This window comes from Coffea eugenioides, chromosome 11 (assembly GCF_003713205.1).
Source record: "Coffea eugenioides isolate CCC68of chromosome 11, Ceug_1.0, whole genome shotgun sequence".
NCBI classification, from domain to species: domain Eukaryota; kingdom Viridiplantae; phylum Streptophyta; class Magnoliopsida; order Gentianales; family Rubiaceae; genus Coffea; species Coffea eugenioides.
In genome coordinates this window covers 37,954,152-37,976,206 of record NC_040045.1, presented here as the reverse complement: position 1 = coordinate 37,976,206, position 22,055 = coordinate 37,954,152, and the positions used below count along the sequence as shown (strand labels likewise).

General features: G+C 32.9%; 1 protein-coding gene across 1 annotated transcript; it reads right to left on the bottom strand.

Annotated features, from left to right (window-relative positions):
* Positions 1-1,870: 1,870 nt before the first annotated feature.
* LOC113752886 (DELLA protein GAI1-like) lies at positions 1,871-4,570 on the bottom strand. The gene has a single exon (XM_027296926.1). It carries the CDS (start codon positions 4,234-4,236, stop codon positions 2,308-2,310), a length of 1,929 nt encoding a protein of 642 aa, XP_027152727.1. The 5' UTR covers positions 4,237-4,570; the 3' UTR covers positions 1,871-2,307.
* Positions 4,571-22,055: the final 17,485 nt, after the last annotated feature.

Genomic DNA, 22,055 nt, shown 5'->3' with positions numbered 1-22,055 from the left:
GAGTCCAAATATGAGATTTGTCTTCTTTTTTTTTCATTTTTCCAAAAAAAAAAAAACTCAAACAAATCAATTTTTGGGTTCACTTTTTAATAGGGTTCTTTTTAGCAATTTTTTATCCCCTCAAAATAGGGTTCATGTAGTTGACTTCATGTGACCAATAAATTGAAAAAAAAAAAAACTTTCAAATTTGTAAAGCCATTTAATTCATTTCCATCTACTCACCATACTCATATCTAGTTTGTTTGGTGAATTGGGAAAAATATTAGCAGTCAATTCAGAATTCATGTTGCATCTAATTGCAGAATATAAGGTCTTGAAATTTCAATCTATTTAACGAATTTTAACCATATTCCAATCAAGAATAGCAACCCGTGTGAGAAATGTACGTATAAAACCATCTTGCAACTGGTAGCAGCTTCTCTTTCAAGAGAAGTTCAATTATTGGTCAATCACATTTCGACATTTGGAAAATTGCCCAAAATTTTTCTTTATTTTCTGATTTTCAATTAGAAAACCTCAGGGAAAGAAGCCCCGCCCCAAACATTGAATTTAGGGAAGGGTCATTCTCAATGTTAAGAGCATCTAAATGGGACTCAAATCAATTGTATACTTTAAAAAAAAAAAATTAATGAAGCATCCATTATTAACGTCTATTGTAATCAAATGGCCGGCAAATTTTTTGTTAGGATCCAGAAGAGAATCTCATAATAGAAATTTTTCAAGTTGCTTGAAAATGATAATGACAGGTACTCTTATATTTAATAGAGTAAATGTTACAATCATGTAGGTATTAACGATCCTTAATCATCCTGCTAACGTGGCGAAAATGTTATTAAAAGTCGTATGACCTGTACTAATCTTGTTCCCTAAATAATCTTGTTCATTAATCATAATACTAATTGATGCCGATCTGCGAGGAATTCAATTGTAAATTTCTTAGCAGGCCAGTCCCTCGATATTGTTAAACATTGCTAGCTGCTGATCACTTATTCTATTCTTCGAATTCATCAAAAAAACATATAACTTGCAGTAAAAATTCTCTCGTTTTTCCCATAGCACTCCCCTTATGACCTTTTAAGTTTATTTTATGAGTTCGATTGTCTCCCAAGCCTACCTTTACTTGCATCTTGAACTAACGTAATTTAAAGCTCCCAACTCTCTTAAAAGGCACACAAAAGGAATAGGATTTCAAGAAGGAGTTGTCATGCTATTAATTAGTCAAATCGTTTAGTATTGCTTACAAGCCAAACTACCATTTAAGCACTTGTTGTAGTACATGCTAATCACCTAGTTGTCTTGAGTCGTCAAAGACGATTGCAAATGATTGTTGCTAAAATACTCGAGATTAATAAGAGTATTAATTGTGCTAGTCATCATGATAACTCACTGAATTTGTGGCACTTTTTGATGTTTTCTATAAGCCCGTTGGATTGCTATTTTTTGAAATGTACTGTAATAATTTAATTTGATATATATAAAATAAAAACGTAATTGAGAAATGCATTCGTCAAACATATAAAAATTTATTGAGAAAAAAAATAGCAATCCAAACAAGTTTGGCATATTAATTAATCGAGTTCTAGTTGAGACTTGAGAGGGTGGTGCATGTTAAATTCTTGTAAAGAAAATGAAAAATAATCGACACAATGAAGTCAACACTCATGACTCAACAGCAGCTGCAACAAGCCCTTGAGTTCAACAAATTTCAGATTCTTATGAGAATGATTAGGGCTCGAAAGTAAGTTGCCAAGCCATGTGCAAATTATAGACATTCTTTGACAAAAGTGAGCTCTCAAATGCTTTGATGGTCCATGAAAACCAAAAAGTTCCAATCAAACAAGCTTTTTGATAAACCAGCACAAACACACAATTCCACAAATATGCCATTCTGTCATTTACATCACGCCCACAATCAAGTATCCAGAAAGAAAGAAAAGAAAAAGAAGTCCCCTATCTTTTTATTAAGCAAAGCTATATATAACTACACATTGACCCTTTTGAGATTCACCCCCGGAAAGTTACATGATTCCACCCCAAATTAACAAAAAAAAAAAAAACCCTAAAAAAATTAAAATTAAAAACCTAAAACAGATGGATAAAGTAAAAAGAAAATTGAATAATTCAAAAAAAAAAAAACAAAAAACAAAGGGAGACACACTAGGGAGCGGTGGGTCTCACCTCACTAAGGTACCCAGCTAAGCAGAGACCACTCTTACAATGGTTTGGTAGACCAAAAGGCCCAAAACTGAGCTAGTCCCCCCCTGCAAACCCATAACTCACTGACCGAGTCAAGTTTAACTCGGTCGGTTAACTGAGTTTCCAAGCCGAGGTTGCAATTAGAGGCCTTGTATGCCATCCCAACATCAAACACCCATTGTTTTCCTCCACTCTATACCCATTCCCACCAGCAAACAAAGCCAATAACATACTAGCTTGCTTAAAGGCATTGGAACCCAAATGAACCGCCTCGAAACCGGCCGAACCGAACCTGGTTCGCCATTGAGCCAATGTCTCATGCCTCTCAACCCGGTCCACCCCCTCACAAGCCACCACATTACAGATCTGCCTCCCTAAATACACCTCAGACATCACCTTATCTTGATCACTCACAGCCACACCGCCGCCACTACTAGAACCACCATCAACACCTCCGTTACCGCCGCTGCGGCCGCCGCCGCCACTGCCGCAACCCTCCAACGAGTCGAAAAGGGTCGAGTAATAATGCAATGACTCGGTGAACCGGTCCAAGAAAACCGGTCCATTATGATTAGCTTCTTGCTCGACCACGGTTAAGATTTCAGGCTTCAATTCTTTCACAGCTGACAAGACTTTTTCAATAGCCCCTGGCCTAGATAAAAGCTGATGCAATTCAAAGATGGAATTCACTGCAACTGTTTCTCCTTCGCGAATATCAAACATGGATGCGTCAAGATCAGCAAGGGAGTTAGCAACGAAGCCTCTGAACTCAAATTCAACTTTAATGCAATCAGCTAATTGGGCTAATTTCCACCCGACTTCTTGCAAATGATCAGTATTATCATGTGAAGGCGGTCCAATCCCAGTTAGCCTAAAACTAGGAGGACCACCTGGCCTCAAGGCCAAAGCCTGTAACAACGCAGGCCATTGCATACCTTGTTTCATACTAAAATCGATCACATGTACCCGATTTTTGTTAGCAAAAGCCTCCAAGATCGCCTGATTTGCTGTGAAATGGGCAAATTTTATGTAAGGACAAGTCTCATAAAAATGCATTTGCAGCAAATCAGTAAAGGCAGAATCATGAGGGCTGGTTGGATACAATCTATAAATCCTCCTTGCCAATGCTTCAGCAAAATAAGTTGCCACTTTTCTCATTGCCCCTGCTTGAGAAACTGCCAAGAATCCAATATGTTTCACCAAAGCTTCAGCTAATTTCATGTTCTCTTGCTGAATAGCCTCAGCGCAGGCCATCAAAGCATGAACAAGCCTAATCCCATTTTCTTGGGAATCAACAAGAACAACTGGCCTTGTTGACGCAACAGCTCTCGAATTCGTGATGATGGACTCGCTTGGAGTCCCCCAACCGCCCATTTGGGAACTTGGCTTCATTCTCTTACTCGGCGGCTGAACAGAACCAGGAGAAACGGAAACAGGGGACGGCAATTGCTGGATTTGTGGGTAAACCGCCGCCTTTCCAGGGATGGCGGTGAGATCAGAATCGAAAGATGAGTCGTCAAAAATCACCCGATTGGAATTGGGATAATTGTGCAAGGTACGTGCACTATTGCTAGTAGTGTTATTCGAGCTACAATTATCCAACGAGGAAATTGCAGACGAATCAGGGATGGAAGACATATCCGGGTAGAGTTCAGAAATCATAGATCCAAGCCAGGACGAAAGATCTGAGGGATTATAATGAACAGTCTCGGAAACCAGATGGGATAAACTATCATTTTCGGCATTACCAAAAACCTCTTCAAGCTGCTCAATCTTTTGTGCAACTTCAGCCATATCTGATGCCTTGACTTTATAGCCCAAAACAGCCAAAAGCTCATCATCTTGCTGGTCAGACTCATCAACCCACATCTTCCCTTTGCTCTGGCTTCCTCCTCCTGCAGAGCCGCAACTCGCCATGGTACTGTAACAGCTGCCACTTCCCGTTGAACTTCCACCCCCACCTGAATAGCTGCTTTCCTGGACTTGCACTCGTGCTGCTGCTGCTGTTGACTGCTGCAGTTTTGGATGGTTTCTTTTCATCTTCCCTTCTTTTCTTTTTTTTTTGTTTCTACAAAAAAAAATGAAAAATGAGAAGGGTTCGGAAGAAGTTTCTTTCTGGTATGTATCAAGATTTGTGGGGGTGAGGAGTATGAGGAAAGAAGAAGGGTCTGAGCATTGGGGATTGGGGGAGAAGTGCTTGGATTTTCAGAATTTCTTAGTTGGGGTTTGAGTTGAGCATGAGAAGATGGGACGAGAAAAGGAGGAAAAATATTGGAAGGGGATTGGGGGCTTAACAATAATAGTGGTACGAACTACGAATAAGAATAGAGGAGAGATGAAAAATGAGTGTGTGAGTGTGTGAGAGAGAAAGAAAGACAGGGGAGGGGTCTCGTCTCGTGAAGAAGGGCGCAAGGACCAAAGAAGCCAGCGCAACAGTGGAACAGGCTAAACCAGATAAGATTTTTACTTACAGGCCCTGCAAAACATATATTTTATCCTTACACTGGATTGGTTCACTTTTTTACAGCCATATTTACTAGCTAGTATTTAGATAGACTTGGCAATTTAGCCATTTAGGCCAGTTTTTTTTTTCCTTTTCTTTTTTTTGGATAAATAAATTCTAGGCCATCTTTTATATATTTTTAAGAAATTCTATCTTCTCACTGCTTCTTTTAACAATATTTTAAACTATTTTTTCATCGACACACCTTGCATCATAAAAATGCTATAATAAATATAGGAAAAAATTCAAATAATTTTCAAACAGACGGAGTAGTACTGAATTGGATTCGATTCCCTTTTTTTGTTATATTAGCGAATTATTAGTATTAGTTTAGGATCAAACTTAGCATGTTTAGAGCCGAGTTCAGCGTCTTTAAATGCATTCAGGGGGAAATTTCTTCAAATTGAGGTAAGTCTTGGATTGTGAATTTTCGCAGAAAAATTTTATCTTTTCACAAACTCATTTTCCAATCACCTTTTCACTTCACATATATCAAATTATTACAGTGCATTTTTTTTAATAAAAATTCCTAAAAATAGCAATCCAAACAGGTAGTAAATTATTTATATTCATATTGATCTGTGCCTACTAATATAAGTTTTGCTTATCTATTTATTTTTTCTTATTTGACTAGAAAGAATAAGAGAATATGCCTACTTGGAATGGTAAATTTTCATAGTTTTAGTTTCTACTCTTAAAAAAGCGGGCTATTTTGGGAGTTCTATTAATGGGATTTGGATAATTACCACAGCTGTTACCTTTTCTTTTAGGTAAGACAAATATGGTAACGTGTTATGAATTGCAAGAATTAATTGCTGCATGGGAATATAAGCAGGGATGGTATAAAACACAAGATTGCCTACTTAAATTTGTGTACCGGAATTAGTTGAGATTAATTGCGCTCAATCTGTGACTTAAATGAAGTTAGTTTTGTACCTCAAATTTCGCCTTGTAAGAGTTTTTTAGAAGTAGGTATGTTTTACCTGACTATTTAATTGCTTTTAGGTACCATTGATAATTACCTTTACATAAACTCTACAATTTGATGCTTTCTGCTCATAGAGGGGTTTTATCTGTATGGACAGATAAAAATTAAATAGATTCCACCATAAATGTTTGTGACCCTAATTTAGTGAGTATTAATTCATAAATTAATATCAGAATTTTGTAATGAAGATTGATCAAATTATAATAAGCATCAGAACAACCAAACTTATCCAACTAAATCAACTTCAAAAGGCTCATCATTGCCATTGATGATATTGGCCAATTTCTAGAAGATTCATATCAAACATTATGCTGAAAAAATCATTAGAAACAAATTAAACGCTGTATCTGTAAACTTAGAAAACAGTTGCAATAGTAATACAAGTCGATCGTGCTTCTTTATTTTCACATCAATGTATAGTAAAAAACATAAGTGTGTGAAATTTTACTCGATCGGGCTTTTGATTTGAAAGAGAACACTTTTACACTATGCAACATCCAGGTTTTTCTTTTTAAAAGTGTAAAAATTTGAATTTAAGATTTCTTACTTACAATTATTTTATTTTACCATCCGATCCAATCCTCCTAACAAAATTCATAGTGGTAATTTTGGTCCAATGTAATTAGAAGGGTCGAAAGACCTGATTAACGAGTGGCCAAAACTTGAGTCAATTTGGTTTTCAATAACTTATGATCCAAATTGTACCGCAACACTTGACGAAATAATTTAGTTCAATCTGAATCATTACATCTTTAAAAATCTGGATTAATTAAATTGGATCTAGTCGGTGATGAGTTTTGGGTAGCATCGCTCTTGTCTCTTATCCCACCAATTGTCAATGTTCTGTCTGAATTTCCAATGGCAAAATCTACGTACTCTAGTTCTTAATTTTTTTTTGGAACGTGTGCAAAATAAAATAACAGGAAGATTCTTTTCCAGAAGTGATAATTTCCATGTACGGATTAACATCTACCAGCCCCAGGTTTACTTAGTGAATTACGAAGTAAACTAGTACTACTATTAAAAAAAAATGAAACCTTAAGGCATTTATCTAATCTCAATTCAGGATATTGGATAATGAACAGTAGATATTCTTGAGGGATTGGAACTTTTGATGTATTTAAGGGCTAGAGAAAGAGTCTTGCCACCTTTTCGATATGAAACTTATGAGACTGTTGGGAGGAAAAAAAATTATGAGACTTGACTGTATTTGGATTGCATTTTCTATGATTTTTTTATAGAAAAATTACTGTAGCGATTTGATGTATGTGAAAAAAATAATAATAATAAAATGTGATAACGAAAAACGACACAATTTTCCAGTAAAAAAGGGCTGTCCAAATAGGGAAATGGAAGCTTTAAGTCTGCTCAAATGTGAATGGAAGAGACCTGAAGAGTTGTCATATTCTGATTTTGTTGATTAAGTTTAACGAAATGGTGTTAAAATGTTCATCATTATTGGTCAATCTTTGTAGTGAAAATGATTAACTAAAACAAGAGGTCATTCTTTTTCTTTTTCTTTTTTTTGAAGGAAGAGATCATTATTCAACACATTAGTTAAATGTTTGACTAATTGAGATTCAGGTATGCTCAACCTCAAGATGCACATTGATATATATTTTTCAAAGTCCGGGATGAATCTATAGCTGAAGATTGTGATGTAGAGTTGTGTAGACATTTCCACTTTCACTGTTTGCATCATATGTCAAGAGGAAAAAGAAAAAGAAACAAAAGAAAAAGATGAGCGAAAAAAAAAATTTAAGAAAGAAAATCAGTCGAGCAATGACAAGAAGGAACACAACTAATGTTTGGATAAGAGTTTATTTAAAATATTATTTGGAATAATTACTATAGTATTTTTATAATATGATGTATGTGAAATAAAAATGTGGAATCGAAAAATGTATTTGTGTTGCAAGTAAATAATTTTTATGTAAATTATGCTTACAAACAAAAGTAAAACTCACAAACTTTTTGTGGATAATTTCAATTATGGTCATCTCAAACTAACAAAGATTACTTAATCGAACTAGTTAGTATAATTTTTCATGGTTACGGGCACAAATCAAATGACCAAGTAATCAACTTTTCTTTTCTTTTTTTACATCCTTTTCTTTCTTTTTGAGTAAAGTATTCGTGATGTCATAATTTGCTTATTGTGGCATTATAACCTATCAAGAACATTTTAAAATTTTGATAGGATATTATTTAAAATAATTATTATAATATTTTTTTATGATGTGATATATATAAAATGAAAAAATAGTTGAAAGTATAAAAAATGATTTGAAAAATGTGTTTATGGTACAAGTAAAATAATATCTAAAATAATTTTGTGTCCAAAAAACCCAGAATTTTGTTTAATTATCAAAATTTGGCTTTTTTATTCTTTACTCTTGAATTAAGGTAAATTTGCATTGCCAAATGTCTAATCACTTAGTTCCAAAATCTGTTTTTTTTTTCACCTTTTTCTTTATTATATTCGAGCAGATTTATTTTTCATATTTTCCTTCTAGTGTAAATTGTTTTTCATTTTTCTTCAAGTTAGTAGTGATATTTACTTGCCGTGTCAGAGTTGCCCCACATGACGGAGACCAATTTGACCAATGACCCTGCCGTCAACATCAGTGGCCGTCCCGTCAGGACCTCACAGCGGCGTCGTCCAATAAAACGGTAAACCGCCATTAGTACGAAAACGAGAAAACGGTGGGCTGGCAAAATTTGACGCCGTTACTGTCAACCTTATCCTTTCGGAAAGGTTCAGTCTCTCAAATTATAATGGATAGTGTATTATTTGAAATATTATTTGGAATAATTACTGTAGCACTTTTTGTGATGTGATGTATGTGAGATAAAAAGGTGGTTGGAAATATAAAAAAGTGGGTTGGAAAATGTATCTATGATGCAAGCAAAATATTATTTGGAATAATTAGGATACCCAAACAAATGTTTACTTATTCGTATTTTTAAAAAAAAATTATCCCTGCTCTTTTTACCATCCTTTCATTTTCGCTTCTTTATAAAATATTCCAAATTCCCCTCTTCTTTTTCTTTTGTTAAATTCCTAAATTCCCCTTGGCGCACAGCTTTTTGGGTAATTATTTAGGCCCTATTTGGTGTTACGATTGCTTATAAAAAAGTATTTTTAACATAAGTATTTTTAATAAAAGTACTTTTTATTTATCAAAACTGGACCACTTAAATTATGAAAAATTAGTTATCAAATATTCTAAAAATATTTTTAATATTTAAAAGTAAATTTCCTATAAACGCATCGTAACCCTAAACGGGTCTTAGTCCGGGGCGCTTTTCTTTCTTTAGCAAATATTTCAACCTTTTTTTGAGCTTGAGGCAAGTAATAATTAGACAATTTTGCAGCTTTTGAAAAGGCTGTTAATATAATTGACGCAATACAAAAGCGAACTCTAAATGATTTTCGAGTAACTTCATTGAACACAAATGATGGGTTCTTGAACCTGAAATTCCTCATTTCGTATCAACAGTTGTTATATATATATATTTTGGAAAGAAATTCTAAAATTAGTTTAGACGTAAATGTTTTATTGTTTTCCGATCATTCGGATTCAAATTTGATGAACATGTTAAAAAAACAGGAAATATACGTAGTAATTATTTTACAAAAAGAATATGAAACTTTTGTATAAATTTTCATTATGGAGTTTTACAATGACCAAGACGGTAGTGTGTGATCTATGGATTATCTTTCTTCCCTCGTGGCATATGCAATCATCTGTAATTAAGAAACTTTTCTCTCATCCCAAGCTATCATTAATCTTCATGAGCATTATAACGTGTCTGTGCTCTTAAATCTACCTTGATTGGATTGAAAATGATTTGATGTGTTGTATGTCAACAAAAATTTGAAAAGATTAAAACAATGGATTAAAAAGTAATCTATAAAAATATTCTAATTCATTGTCAAATTCATATCCAAGCAACGCATGTTGAATCAGATGCATTATAAAAGTGCACGTAAGTCAATGCACGTTGAATCAATTGCTCAATACAAATCACATTTTTAGGAAAATTGTGTATTCGAATCTCGCTGTGAATGTAAAAATAATTAATTTCTAAATAAGCAACTTATAATTTTGAGGATTTGTTTTGCCTAGTAGTTATCGGTGTCAAGACTCTATTTATAATAAGCGATCTCTAAACCCGTAAGCGATTCGTAATCCTGTTGTGGATTTGTTTGGTCTAGTGGTGATGATATTTGAAATTACTCGACTTTTTTTTTCAATTACAAAAATTGAAAAAAAAAATTGCCTATAACTGTGTGTGCTGTGTGTAAATTTATGTGGAATACAGGGCAGATGATGTTTGCAGCATGGAGGAAGCCAAAGGCGGCCCAACGGACAGACTGAACGAATACCGTAAAGAGTGCACACACACTCAAAACACCGTCACCATTACCCCTAAGCGATGATCTGCCAGAGACTCCGCAGCGGCATTTCGATTTGGGAAGATAAGGTAGTACGATTTTCTGTGTACCAACGGACCAAGAAGGGAGGCCCCATAGCCCACGTGCTTATGACACGTGTATATATTCCCCTAGGCCCTGACAATTGTGAAGCGTGGGGGCCACAACCCACATTGGGGGCAGCTTCCTGCTTCTGTTTTCCTATTTTTAGTGCTTGCGGATAGATCCACCCGATCCTGATGTCTCTCCACGCTGACACCCTCTGCTAATTTAATTTATTTACAGCTCTTCTTTTTTACTAGATTTATTCACTATTAACTGTAGCATCGAATCAAATGATTATTACTAATACTTACCTTTTACCGCTGCAAATTTTGTTCCTCTTTTGGTCAAGTAGGAGTGAGCAAATTTGGTAAGAACATAATTCATACCCGATTTCAAATTTAATTCGATAATTTGAAATCGGCTATTTGGTGATTTGGTACAAAAATGGTATTTATCAAATTTACCGAATTTTAATGTGATATGAAATAGATAATGAAATTATTAATATGATAATAACCGATTTCGAATTTAAATTCGATAAAACGAAATAGGATACTGTATTGTGGCATTGGAATATCAAATTAGTTTATAAATTTATATATTATATAGATAAATGCTATAGACTATTAATAGATTATATAAGTAAATGCTATTAATAATAGATAGTATATAGTATTATCATGTACCTATAGTAATAAAAATATATAATGATATAAAATATACTATTTTAGTTTTTGTTATATGGTTATAATAATACAAATATGCAATAATGCATAACTATAACACTTACCCATTTATACATAATTAGAATTAGATAATAAGTATAAGTATAGTACTAAATATTAAACATAATTAATAATTAGAATTTAGTCATTGATTCATCATTCATGTTTTGGATTATTAAATATTTGAATGTGTAATGTTTAACTTGCAAGTATTAGTATAATCTAAATTTACATTACATATACAATATGTGAATTTATATTCTCTAATCACTAATCTCGTTTAAATGTAAACAACTATGCAGTATCATTAAGTAATCTACGCGAATGTATATGAATTGCATGTCAATATATTAGTGTATTAGCATTCACCGTTGAAAGCAATCAAGTTATTTGCAAATTAAACATTTAGGTTATATAAAAAAATAAGAATAAATGTAAGTGTAATGCAATACATCATTAGTAAATTATAAGTAACTAAATGACTAAGTGTATGCAACTACACAAGTGATTCCTATTTAATTATGTGAAAATTATTATCCAATTCGATTATAACAGATTTCATGACTGTTTCCAAATTCAATTTGGTAACTGAATGAATTCAATTATTTCCAATTAGAAATTGAAAGCAATTTAGATTTTTACAAGTAAAATAATCGAAAAAATCGAATTCAAATAATTGAATTTCCAAAATTGTACCGAATTCATACCCCTATGGTCAAGTTCGGTATTCTAGAAAGCTAATCAAAGCTCACCAAATGACAATTCACTACTAAGAAATCTTTGAGTGTGGTTGGATAGGAGATTATTTTGAAATATATTTTACTTGGAGTATTTATTGTAATACTTTTTATGATGTAATATATGTGAAATAAAAAAGTGATTGAAACGATAATAAAAGAACGATTAAAAAATGAGTTTATGATATAAGTAAAATAATATTTGAAAAAAGTTATTATTCTTTTTCATGCTCATTGCTTACACTCCATTGACTCTTGGCATGATAAGAATCTTACAATGATTCTCTACTTATTCTCTTAATTATTTGGATCCATGACCTATCTTTATATCTTACCAACTAGGTTACGCTTCATTATCATGATAGAAATCTTTAATTATCCATACTTAAAATTTTACTTTTTCTACTTACAATTATAAGTAATGAGAGATTTAACCAAATATTACTTTCCTTTTTGAAATATGTTGAGAATTAAGGGGCGTATGAGTACATTGATGTGCAATTATTTTGTCAATAAACTTTGCGTGCCTAATTGTTATTTAGTATCATACCAAAACTACATAATGCCCGGTAAAATCTCACAAGATTCAACTTATGCATGTTAGAAACTCATAAAACATTTCCTGGACAAATTTATATCCTTGTTGGTCTCAAGATTTCTAATCGCCTAATCACAATTCTTTCAAAAACGAGAAGGAACTACATTTTGACACTTTTATTGCTATTTTTCCCTTTTATGGTTTTTTAAAGAAAAAAAGGCAAGAAAACTTAAATACTTCACTCTAGAAACCAATTAGCTTATGGTTGTGTCTACGAATAAGGGAGAGGAAAAAAACAGAAGAAAGAATTTTTGAAAGAGTCCATGGTTTGCCCTTTGCTAATACACAATAAACATCATTTTCAAAAGTAAAGGAAAATTGACCTTTAGTAAATGAAAAAGAAAACTCGTCGAAAATTGAACCTAGTGTGTTTGGATTGTAATTTTTCAAAGAAAAATTGCTACGTTTTTCATGGATATATTTTTCAATCACCTTTTTATCTCACAAATATCAAATCACTACAGTAATTTTTCTACAAAAAATCCAAAAAATGCAATCCAAACAAAGCTTAATCTGCTAAATGTGAGCACATAATTTGAATTTACACACTTTTACACGCAAATGGTTTGACTAGTCTACAATAGTCGCAAAATGCTTGACATTGACTAATTTCACTTATTTAAAGCCCAAATTTCCAATAGTGACGATGCCTAGGCATGTACAAGTTTGTGTTTGTGCTATAAAATTATTGCTTATGCACTGAAACTTAAAAATTGGAATTGGGAATTGTTACTTGCATCAAAAGAGAGCAGCTAATGAGGAACTGCTCTTTTTATTAGTTATTTGTTTTTAAGCCCTCTCGGCTTATATTCTAAAGGACATCACCTTCTTTGATTCTGTGATTTAACATATTCTACCCGTTTGAAGGATAACGTTAAGTTGTAGTCAACACGCAAAAGTGGGAAAAATGAAGAAAAAAAGAATCAAAATACATTACGACGTCCAAATTTCAGTCAGCTAAGTTGGGTTTTGAAGATGTATTAAAAATAATGACAAGCGACATACTAAAATTATTAAAAGATTAACACGGTTCAATTTATTGTTATTCCTACTTATACACTCAAAAAAATGTTAACTCACATCTATTACTCTAAATCGAGCTCCAAAATTAGCCCTAATCCACCAAATATACCATGCACACTTTTGAAAGACAGAAAAAAAAAAAAAACCAACTCAAATCATGAAGCAAAGTTTTATCTTTGAAAGTTGCCCATCAACTTATAAATTCATGTTTGAATTTTCAAAATTTCACGTAATAATTCCAAGAATCATTTTCCAAGTAAAATACGAACCTAAAGTGAATAAGCTCATAGCTTGACTTATCAAAGAAAACTATAAAGTCTCCATTGATTCAAATAATCCTCATCACCTTTGCTATACCGATCATCTTGGCACCACGCGCGTTCTTGTTCTTGTGATTCTAGACTTCAGCCCAAACATGTGGTTTTTTTTTTTTTTTTGTCTGTAATTTTTTTTTTGGTCCATGAGAATTATTCATTTCTCTTTTTTTTTTGGTTGCCGTCCACTCTAGTTTATGTACCATCAGACCACACGGTTTGAAAATGGCAACATTATTTGGGGTTAATGTAATATCAAGAAATATATCGAACATCAAGAATCATGCGATGGATTTTTTTTCTCGTTATAATCTACATCAAAACAGCGACATTAGGACCATCGTCTGAAACCTTGCTCTTTACTTTTAGCTACATGCAATGAACTCGATAAATTGGTCCCAAAATCAATGCACCGGTGGTTGGTTCAAAACTTGAAAATAGTGGATAACGAAATGTGATATACTTGATAAGGCCTTTCACATGTAACTGATATCACGCGTTCGATTCATTCAGAGGATAAGTGAGAAAATACTACTGTTAATCCCCTTTATATATTAAAACAAAAAGTTAACAAGAAAAAGTAAGGTGATTGAACTTAGAATAAATTGCTTTTTTTTTTTTTGGGGTAACTCTTACTACACAACCTACCCTACTACAACATTGTTATGAGCTTGTTCTTTTTTTCTCAAAATGAGCTTCTTTATCTTTTTTTTAGTGCACCTGGTGTAGAGTTTTAATGCAAAACCTTCTACAAATCGAAGGTAACAAGAATTTTCTCAAATCTAAATATGAAAGTCACATGAAACAATTGATGACAAAAATGGGACAAATATCAAAGTAGCTAGCTGCCATGCATGTGAACATAATTATTAGGTTCTGGCTATTTAACTCCATACTGAATACCTGAGGCCATGGGGCAGGTGCAGGGGTCCGGGGACGGGGACGGGGACCCCGTTTTTAACGTTGTCATTTCTTCCATGTAACCCTAAAGCCTAACTTGAGTTTAGGTACAGGAATCGGGTATGCTTGATGGACCCCAGAGGACTAGGAAGGGTTGGAATTGGACCACGCGGGTCTACAAATGGGTAAAAATTCCACAATAATATTGAGAATATTCTTCACAAGAAAGCAAAATTCAAATTGGGTCCAAAAAATTAGAAAAGTCTAACTCAATGTAAACGCTTTAACATATATGCAAATTTACTCTTTGCTATAATTTTCTGAAGGATTAATTAAGCAGAAAAAATTGTTGAATTAACATGTGAAATCTACTAAAGAGACGTGAAATCCTGCGACTTATTAATACTCGAATAAGGATTTAGGGTGCCAAACTTAATTAAAGACTCATTTCAGAAATTTAAAATCGAGAGAGTAATGGAAAAATATTCCCGTTTGAATTGTTTTTGTTTTTGAAATTTTTGTAATAAAATTTACTGTAACGATTTGATGTATACAAAATAAAAAGATAATTAAAAAATATATTCTCGAAAAAAATTAAAATGTTTTCTTAGAAAATAGCAATCCAAACATTCCGGCTCGAAAAAAGCCATCCCACTGAAATCGGTTTAGTAAGTTGGTTTAGTGTTGTATATTTAAGTTGTTGTTTGCACGAATGGATACTAGAAAACTTGTACTTTTATGTGATCCCATTAATAATGCCTTTGGAATATTGTTTATGTGTGCGGTGTGCCGGCAAAAATATGTGAAGTGGTTTGAATATTAGTGAAGACCAGATACATTTAAAAAAAATTCATTATTTTTAAGATCCATCTTAATTTAATTGACAGGAACAATAATCCATCGACTATGAGTTTTAGTTCTGACTCTCAAATCTTTATTTTTCCTTTCTTTTGTAAAGCTTAGACGCCCTTTCGGTGTAAGCCCAAAATGGAATTAGCGAAAAATTGATTAACAAGTAGCCCGTAACCAAACCAAGTAAACAAATTGCATGAGAAATTAATTAGCGAAGTAAATGAATTGCACTTATCAGTAAAACCACATAAGTGCTTCAGACAATCACTGATATGTATCTATAAGCAAGCTTCTGATTTGTCCATGCAAGACAACGTATCTTTTGACCTAACTTCATCAGCCTATAGTCCTTAAAAACCAAGACACAAGACATATGTATGATATACATATCTTGGGGCATCCATAGAGGGTGCCAGCATTTTAATAAATTTTTTTCTTTCATCATTAGCCTAAAAAGATAGATCTACTTCAATTAAACACTACATAATCCACATAAAAAAATCATCTAATATATTAATTAATTGTACGATTCATCATGTACAGAGAATCATTTGGTATCTATCTTGTTAGGTGTATAGTATATTATCACATGTACTGCAACGTTTTCTTGAACAAAGACTAATAAGATTAATTAATGCACAAAGACTATAGATTAATTAATGCACAAAGACTATAAGATTAATTAATGCCGGCAGAAACATGTAGCCACGAGCTCGACCATGCTAGATGGTTGGAAATCTCATTATTCTAGTAATATAATCCAGCCACAATTATTATATGCTTTTTGTTTTTGCATCAGAAATAAACTAAAAAATACGGTCATTTAATTGTTGAAAACTGAATTGTTGAAGCTGACATTTGTATAAGAAATAGCCCAGTAGGTTTAGTTGAATCATGTCTCTGCAACACTTGGAGTTTTGCCCTTAATCCAAGCTTAAAGTGATAAGATTTTTTTTTCTAAAGAGATAAAAGTTTTTGGGTGCAAGCATGTATTACTTTAAAAAGTCTTCAGGTTAATGCGGGTACAATTTCTTTTACTATTATGTTTTCAATGAAAAAAAAAGGAAAAACTACAGAATGTTTTGGCTGGAACGAGAGCGTATACAAAATGACGTGTAAGAGCCCGTTTGAATCGCTATTTTAAGGAGTTTTGTAGAAAAATATATCGCAACGATCTGACGTATATGAGGTAAAAAGATGATTGAAAAATATGTTCACAAAATATATAAACATTTTTCTGCGAAAAACAACAATCCTAGATCTGCCTCCTCCCTTTTTTTTTTTCCCTACTGTTGCTCATAGTGTGCAAATTTTGGGTATCAAATGAAAGTTGATAAACGATATTGAGAGACTCAAATGATAGAATTTTTTGTGAGTAATTTCCCTCTCCATTTTAATATCTACAGTCTGAGCCTTAAAGATAACATAAAAGATAAGCAGGCAAATGAACACCCAAACTTAAAAACAAAAGTCAATTATTTTGGCTAAGGCAATATATAATTCTTAAACTAAACAAGATTATGCAGTTTGGAAGTTGCCCTGTTCCTGACAAAGGAAAGTTCCTCTTTAATGGATAAAAGGACTGTACTATATTAATCAGAAAAAAAACTTGGTCGACGTCCATTCTTGCACGAGTGGATGTTGGCACTTGCCAACCTGGTCTTCTCTCTGTCTTTCTTCTCTTTCGAGGGGTACATTCAAATCAAAGATTCTAACTATAATGTCATGATAAAATTTAATTTCATATTTGCATACCTTAATACCAAGTCAATTTTGTTTATTAAAGGCTCATTAATGAACTAAAAGATTGATGAAGAGATACTACTGACAATATTTGAATTCTGGGGCCCAAGTATAATTTTTTTTAAAAAATTAATATTACAACAAAAAAAATTGTAAATAAAAAAAGAGACGTGAAATGTGAGTTTACCATGCTAACGTACTAGTTAGAAAATCCGAAAAAAAAAAAAGAAATTCTTGTCCCTGTCAGGACTGTGGAATATGCTTTTCTTCTTCTTGTTTTTGTTCCTTAGAATATTACAAAATGCTAACTTGTGAAGCTAGCGCCCGTAGAATTTTTAGTTGAACAATTCGCCTGTACCAACACTCAGGGGTTGGCTCAGATGATCGCAGGCTAGTGGTTACAAATATGATGGTCATGTGTTTGAGCCCCATTTTATCAATTGTGTGTCCTCAGGGACGGGGTGCATAGCCGCAAGGTGATTAGTCTAGTATAAGCTGGGATATTCCTATGTTGAAAAAAAAAATTCGCTCCAACTTGAATCGTCTAGTTTGTCAAGGAAAAAAAAAAAAAACTCAGAAACTTCGTAAATGAAATGAAAAATATGAAATTGTTGAGGCTGTGTTTTTCTTTACTTTATCTCTGGAATCAAAAGTACCAGGATATAAATTTCTTAAAATTTTATTTCATTTTGCTTTTCACAATTTCTAGTTTTACATAATTATTCTACTACTGATAGAAAAGATTGTATCTGTAGCTTCTACATTTATTTACTGAAAAAAAAAGCTAGCACATCTGTTTGGATATAGGGTATTATTTGAAATAATTACTGTAGCACTTTTTGTGATGTGATGTATGTATGTGAGATAAAAAGGTGAATGAGAATATAAAAAGGTGGATTGAAAAATGTGTTTATGATGCAAGCGCTGCAGGTTTGTTTGGATTGAGCATTATTTACCTAGTTTTATTTGTTTACATCATCATTACAATTTCCAATACACCTTTTTATTTTCCCAATTATCTTTTTATTTCACATACATCACATCACAAAAAGTGATACAGTAAAAATATCCCAAATAATCCCAAATAACTTACAATACAAACAGATTTATTTGAGATAATGTGCTGTCCAAACACTTTGGCCGCTGCCTCATCCTTCTTTATTTTCTCTTAATTTTTTCCCACTTCTCTTACTCGGTGAATGGACCTCTGCACTACATCTCTTTGCCAGTTTGGATTGGACAGTGAGTTTTGCTACAAAGACCAGAAAATCAAAATTTAGCATGTCCAGATAATGTGATTGGACAACACTATCAAAAGTTGCAGAGACTCATTATTTATTTTGTTCTGTAAACAGCAATAAAGAGGGTGGCCCTGAATGAGTTATTCTCCATTAGTGGTTATTACTTCATTTGGTTAACAGAGAAGATATTAAATCGGACAGATGAAAAGACACCATCACATGTTTGATCATCAAAAGCAAATATGTAGAAAGTGCTCAATCTTTTCAATGTCAGTGCACAAATCAATAGCTGTTCCATTGTATGGTCATTTTGGCAAGATATTATGAATTTCTTTAGATTGTATTTCTAAGTTCTTTGGTAAAAAAAATTATTGAACGCTAGCGGGTGTAGAGCAAGAAAAATTTGTTAATTGAAAGGATCTGTTTCATGAAATTAAGTCCTTTTTATTTTAAAAAAAAATTTACGCAAACAGTTAAATTTTTCACAAATTAGCTACGTATCAATGTGTTGTGTCACATTATAAAATCAGTGCTAGGTAATTGGTTGTACATAATTTTGGCATGCCTAATGCCTTAAATTTTTTTTCCAAGTTATGACTTGAAATTAGTGAACTTTGTATGCACCCCAAAAAAAAGTGAACTTTGCCTCATTATGTTCATGAGAAGTTAATATATCTTTCCTTAAGCTCCCACTTAAACAGTGAAGAAAAATTGACAGTTTATATATCCATTGCTGGAAGAGAGGCAGAACGTGTATGTCGTTTTTTAGAATATTGTTCTATAATTACACGTTATTGAAAATAAATTAGGTATAGAATTATGCCGTGTACATTTTGTACATAGCCTTCAAGAACGGTTGTTTCTGCAACCGTTCCTGCCCCTGTCCTTGCTGTTCAATTGTATAAGAGTCTTTGCCTCCAATTATTGTGCAGCATTCAGTTTTTATACATGTGTAGTTGGTGGTTGCTTTAGACTAATTTTGTACTTCCCTGTAAAACTTCTTCACTCAGAATCTATTTAACATAAGAGGTAACATGTATCATATCAAATGGCAGAGACATACCCATTCCTATTTAAATCATGGTACTAAGTTGGACCTTTGGGGCCCTAGCGACAGTGAAATATTAAACCATCGCATGTGCTTCATGGCTACCTATTTTATGCCTTTAGAGCTTGGACAGAATTTTAAGCACAAAAGGCGAAAAAAGGGTGAAACAAATTTGCTTGATTTGGTATTAGGTCCACCTATCATTCATATGAGAAGGCAGTGTATAGTCACGGCTGAGTGGTTCTACAAAACCAAAGAATGAAGTGCTAAGGACAAAGATTAGGGTTTGTTTGTACAAAGGTCAGTTGAATTATTTGTATCGAGATAAGTATTAGAATTTTTTTTCAAACAACATGTATTTTAGTTTCTTTATTTTATCTTATATACATCATATTGAACAAATAACTCTGAATCATTCTCTCGAAGTGGATTATAGATGATCTGATTGTCGGAAAGTGGTACAGTCAAATTTTTTGAAAAACGCAATCGAAATCTTCGGTGTTAAAATTTTTTATTTTCCTTTGTTGGGACATCGGAACCATTTGGCCAAAAGGAAGATCTGGCAATCATATGGGTAACACAACATGAGGCTTGATTTTTTTTTTAAAAAAAATTATTTCTTTAATCTAGATATTAACTTCTGAAAGTTATAAAATTCTCTGTTTTTTCTAATTTAATGTAGAATCCTACAAGAATTAAAGTATGATGCTTGAATACCATGCAGCCTCTAGAAATTCTGTGAAAGGGATTGAAGATGACAACAACTGCTGTACCACGAACTTCAAGTAACCAAATTTAGTGATTACTCAGCTCAGTGTCCACCAACGGATGTTGGTGCAAGTGAAAAAAACTTGCGTCCTGTAATCATGAGGTTTCGAGTTTAAAATTTATGAGAATGGAAATAATAATGTTGGAATAACTTTTTCTCACAAGGCATTCGATCTAACTCGAATATGATTAGTTGCAGATCATAAAAGGAAAGCATATATCTGTGGTTTATGGAAAAAAAAAATCTGATCTGACTCGAACATGATTAGTTGCAGTCTTGCAGACCATAAAAGGAAAGCATACACCTGTGTCCTACAATGCAGATTTTTACTCTTTATAAGAAGGGCGCATGAGTAGGAATAAACTTTTTTTGCTTGCGCAATATACTTATTGCTGCCAGATTTTCACATGCCATTTGTTCAAGGGCCCAACCAAGTATGAACCCAAGATTGGGTTTGCTTGCATGCCTCTTCGCTTTTTGGGGACAAGAAGAAAGGTACTCTAGATTGCATGGGGATAGGAGGTGCCTTTTTACCTTTCATGAAGCTACTTGATCAAAAATTTAGCACGAAAGTGTTGTTTAATTACCATAACTGAAATAACATTTTTAGCAAGTTGTTTTATGAAAGTAATATTCCAAAGAAAGTTTTTGTTAATTTTTTCGGTTCTGTCCAAAGGGCACCCATGTTCAATGGGTACTCGTTAAGACATACTTCAAGTGTTAACTTCTCAAGCAGATAAAGTTAATTTGGAAAAATATATAAGTGTGAGGGAAGGAATTAATTATAAGCTTGTGCATAGACTTGGCAAGTTATGTTGAATAAGATGTATTAATGAGCGCTCAAAAATTCATTTTTTTTTGGTTGCTTTAAATGTTACTTGGACATGAAATTAAAGAAAGCACAATTTTCATTTATCAAAAGTGAATGGATTACAAAATAAATTTAGCTGAATAAAAGTGAGACCAGAACAAATTAAGTAGTGACTCCAATTTTCGATTCTGGTCCAGCGGAGTGATACCAATTCTTTTCGTTAGGCCCAGTAAGACTATAAAAATTTTTGTGTATTGTTACGAGAAGTCTGAATTCAGTTATGGCCCAAATTGTGTGCAGCCCATTTTGAGCCTGCCAATCTTTGCAATCAATAAGGCTAAAAAATGCATAATCAAATTTGCAATAGTGAGAGCAGAAGTACTTGAATTGAGATCAGCATTTTGCTTGGTTAAGCCAATTCGATTGAGATTAGTCTTCGTACTTTAGAGGACTAAAACTTTGAATAAAATTTTAAATACTATTGCTGAAGGGTTGACTTGTCTATGGGGATGCATATAAATTTAAGCATTTCGAGTGCCATTATTAGATAATTGCAAATATAAGTTGGCTCATTTGATAAGTACCAGTCACTTTCTCATAAAGGTCGTGTATTCAATCCCATTGTTGATGTGAAGAAATGTGCTGGTGGATGATTTGTAAAAATTTTTGTGAGCAATTTATCATATCGAAGGCACGCTCTGACCAGTGGTGGTGACCAAAATTAAACCCTTTCAAACTTTTTTTATTACAATAAAAAAGATGACTTAAAATAAGCACTCGTTAAGAGATTATTCAGTTTTAAGTTTTTGAAAAGATGACTCGTTAAGAGATTATTCAGTTTTAAGTTTTTGAAAAGATAAATTTAATTAGAAAAATAGATAATTGTAAGGAAAGATAATAATTGTTAGTGTATGCATTCACATGATAATTTGAATGTGATTTAGGTGTATTAACAAATGCACAATATATAGATACTCATTAGAAAAATGTAAACTTAATTAGAAGAGTATTTTCTTCCTTTTCTTGATTAGATATCCGTTGGAGGCCTCTAATATTGTCATTTAATTCTGCTACTATTTTTGTTTAATTAATTTTTTTACCATTATTGGTTACATTAATTT

What these genes read in the sequence shown, in the direction of transcription:
- LOC113752886 (XM_027296926.1), bottom strand. Translation starts at nt 4,236, where the DNA reads ATGAAAAGAAACCATCCAAAACTGCAGCAGTCAACAGCAGCAGCAGCA.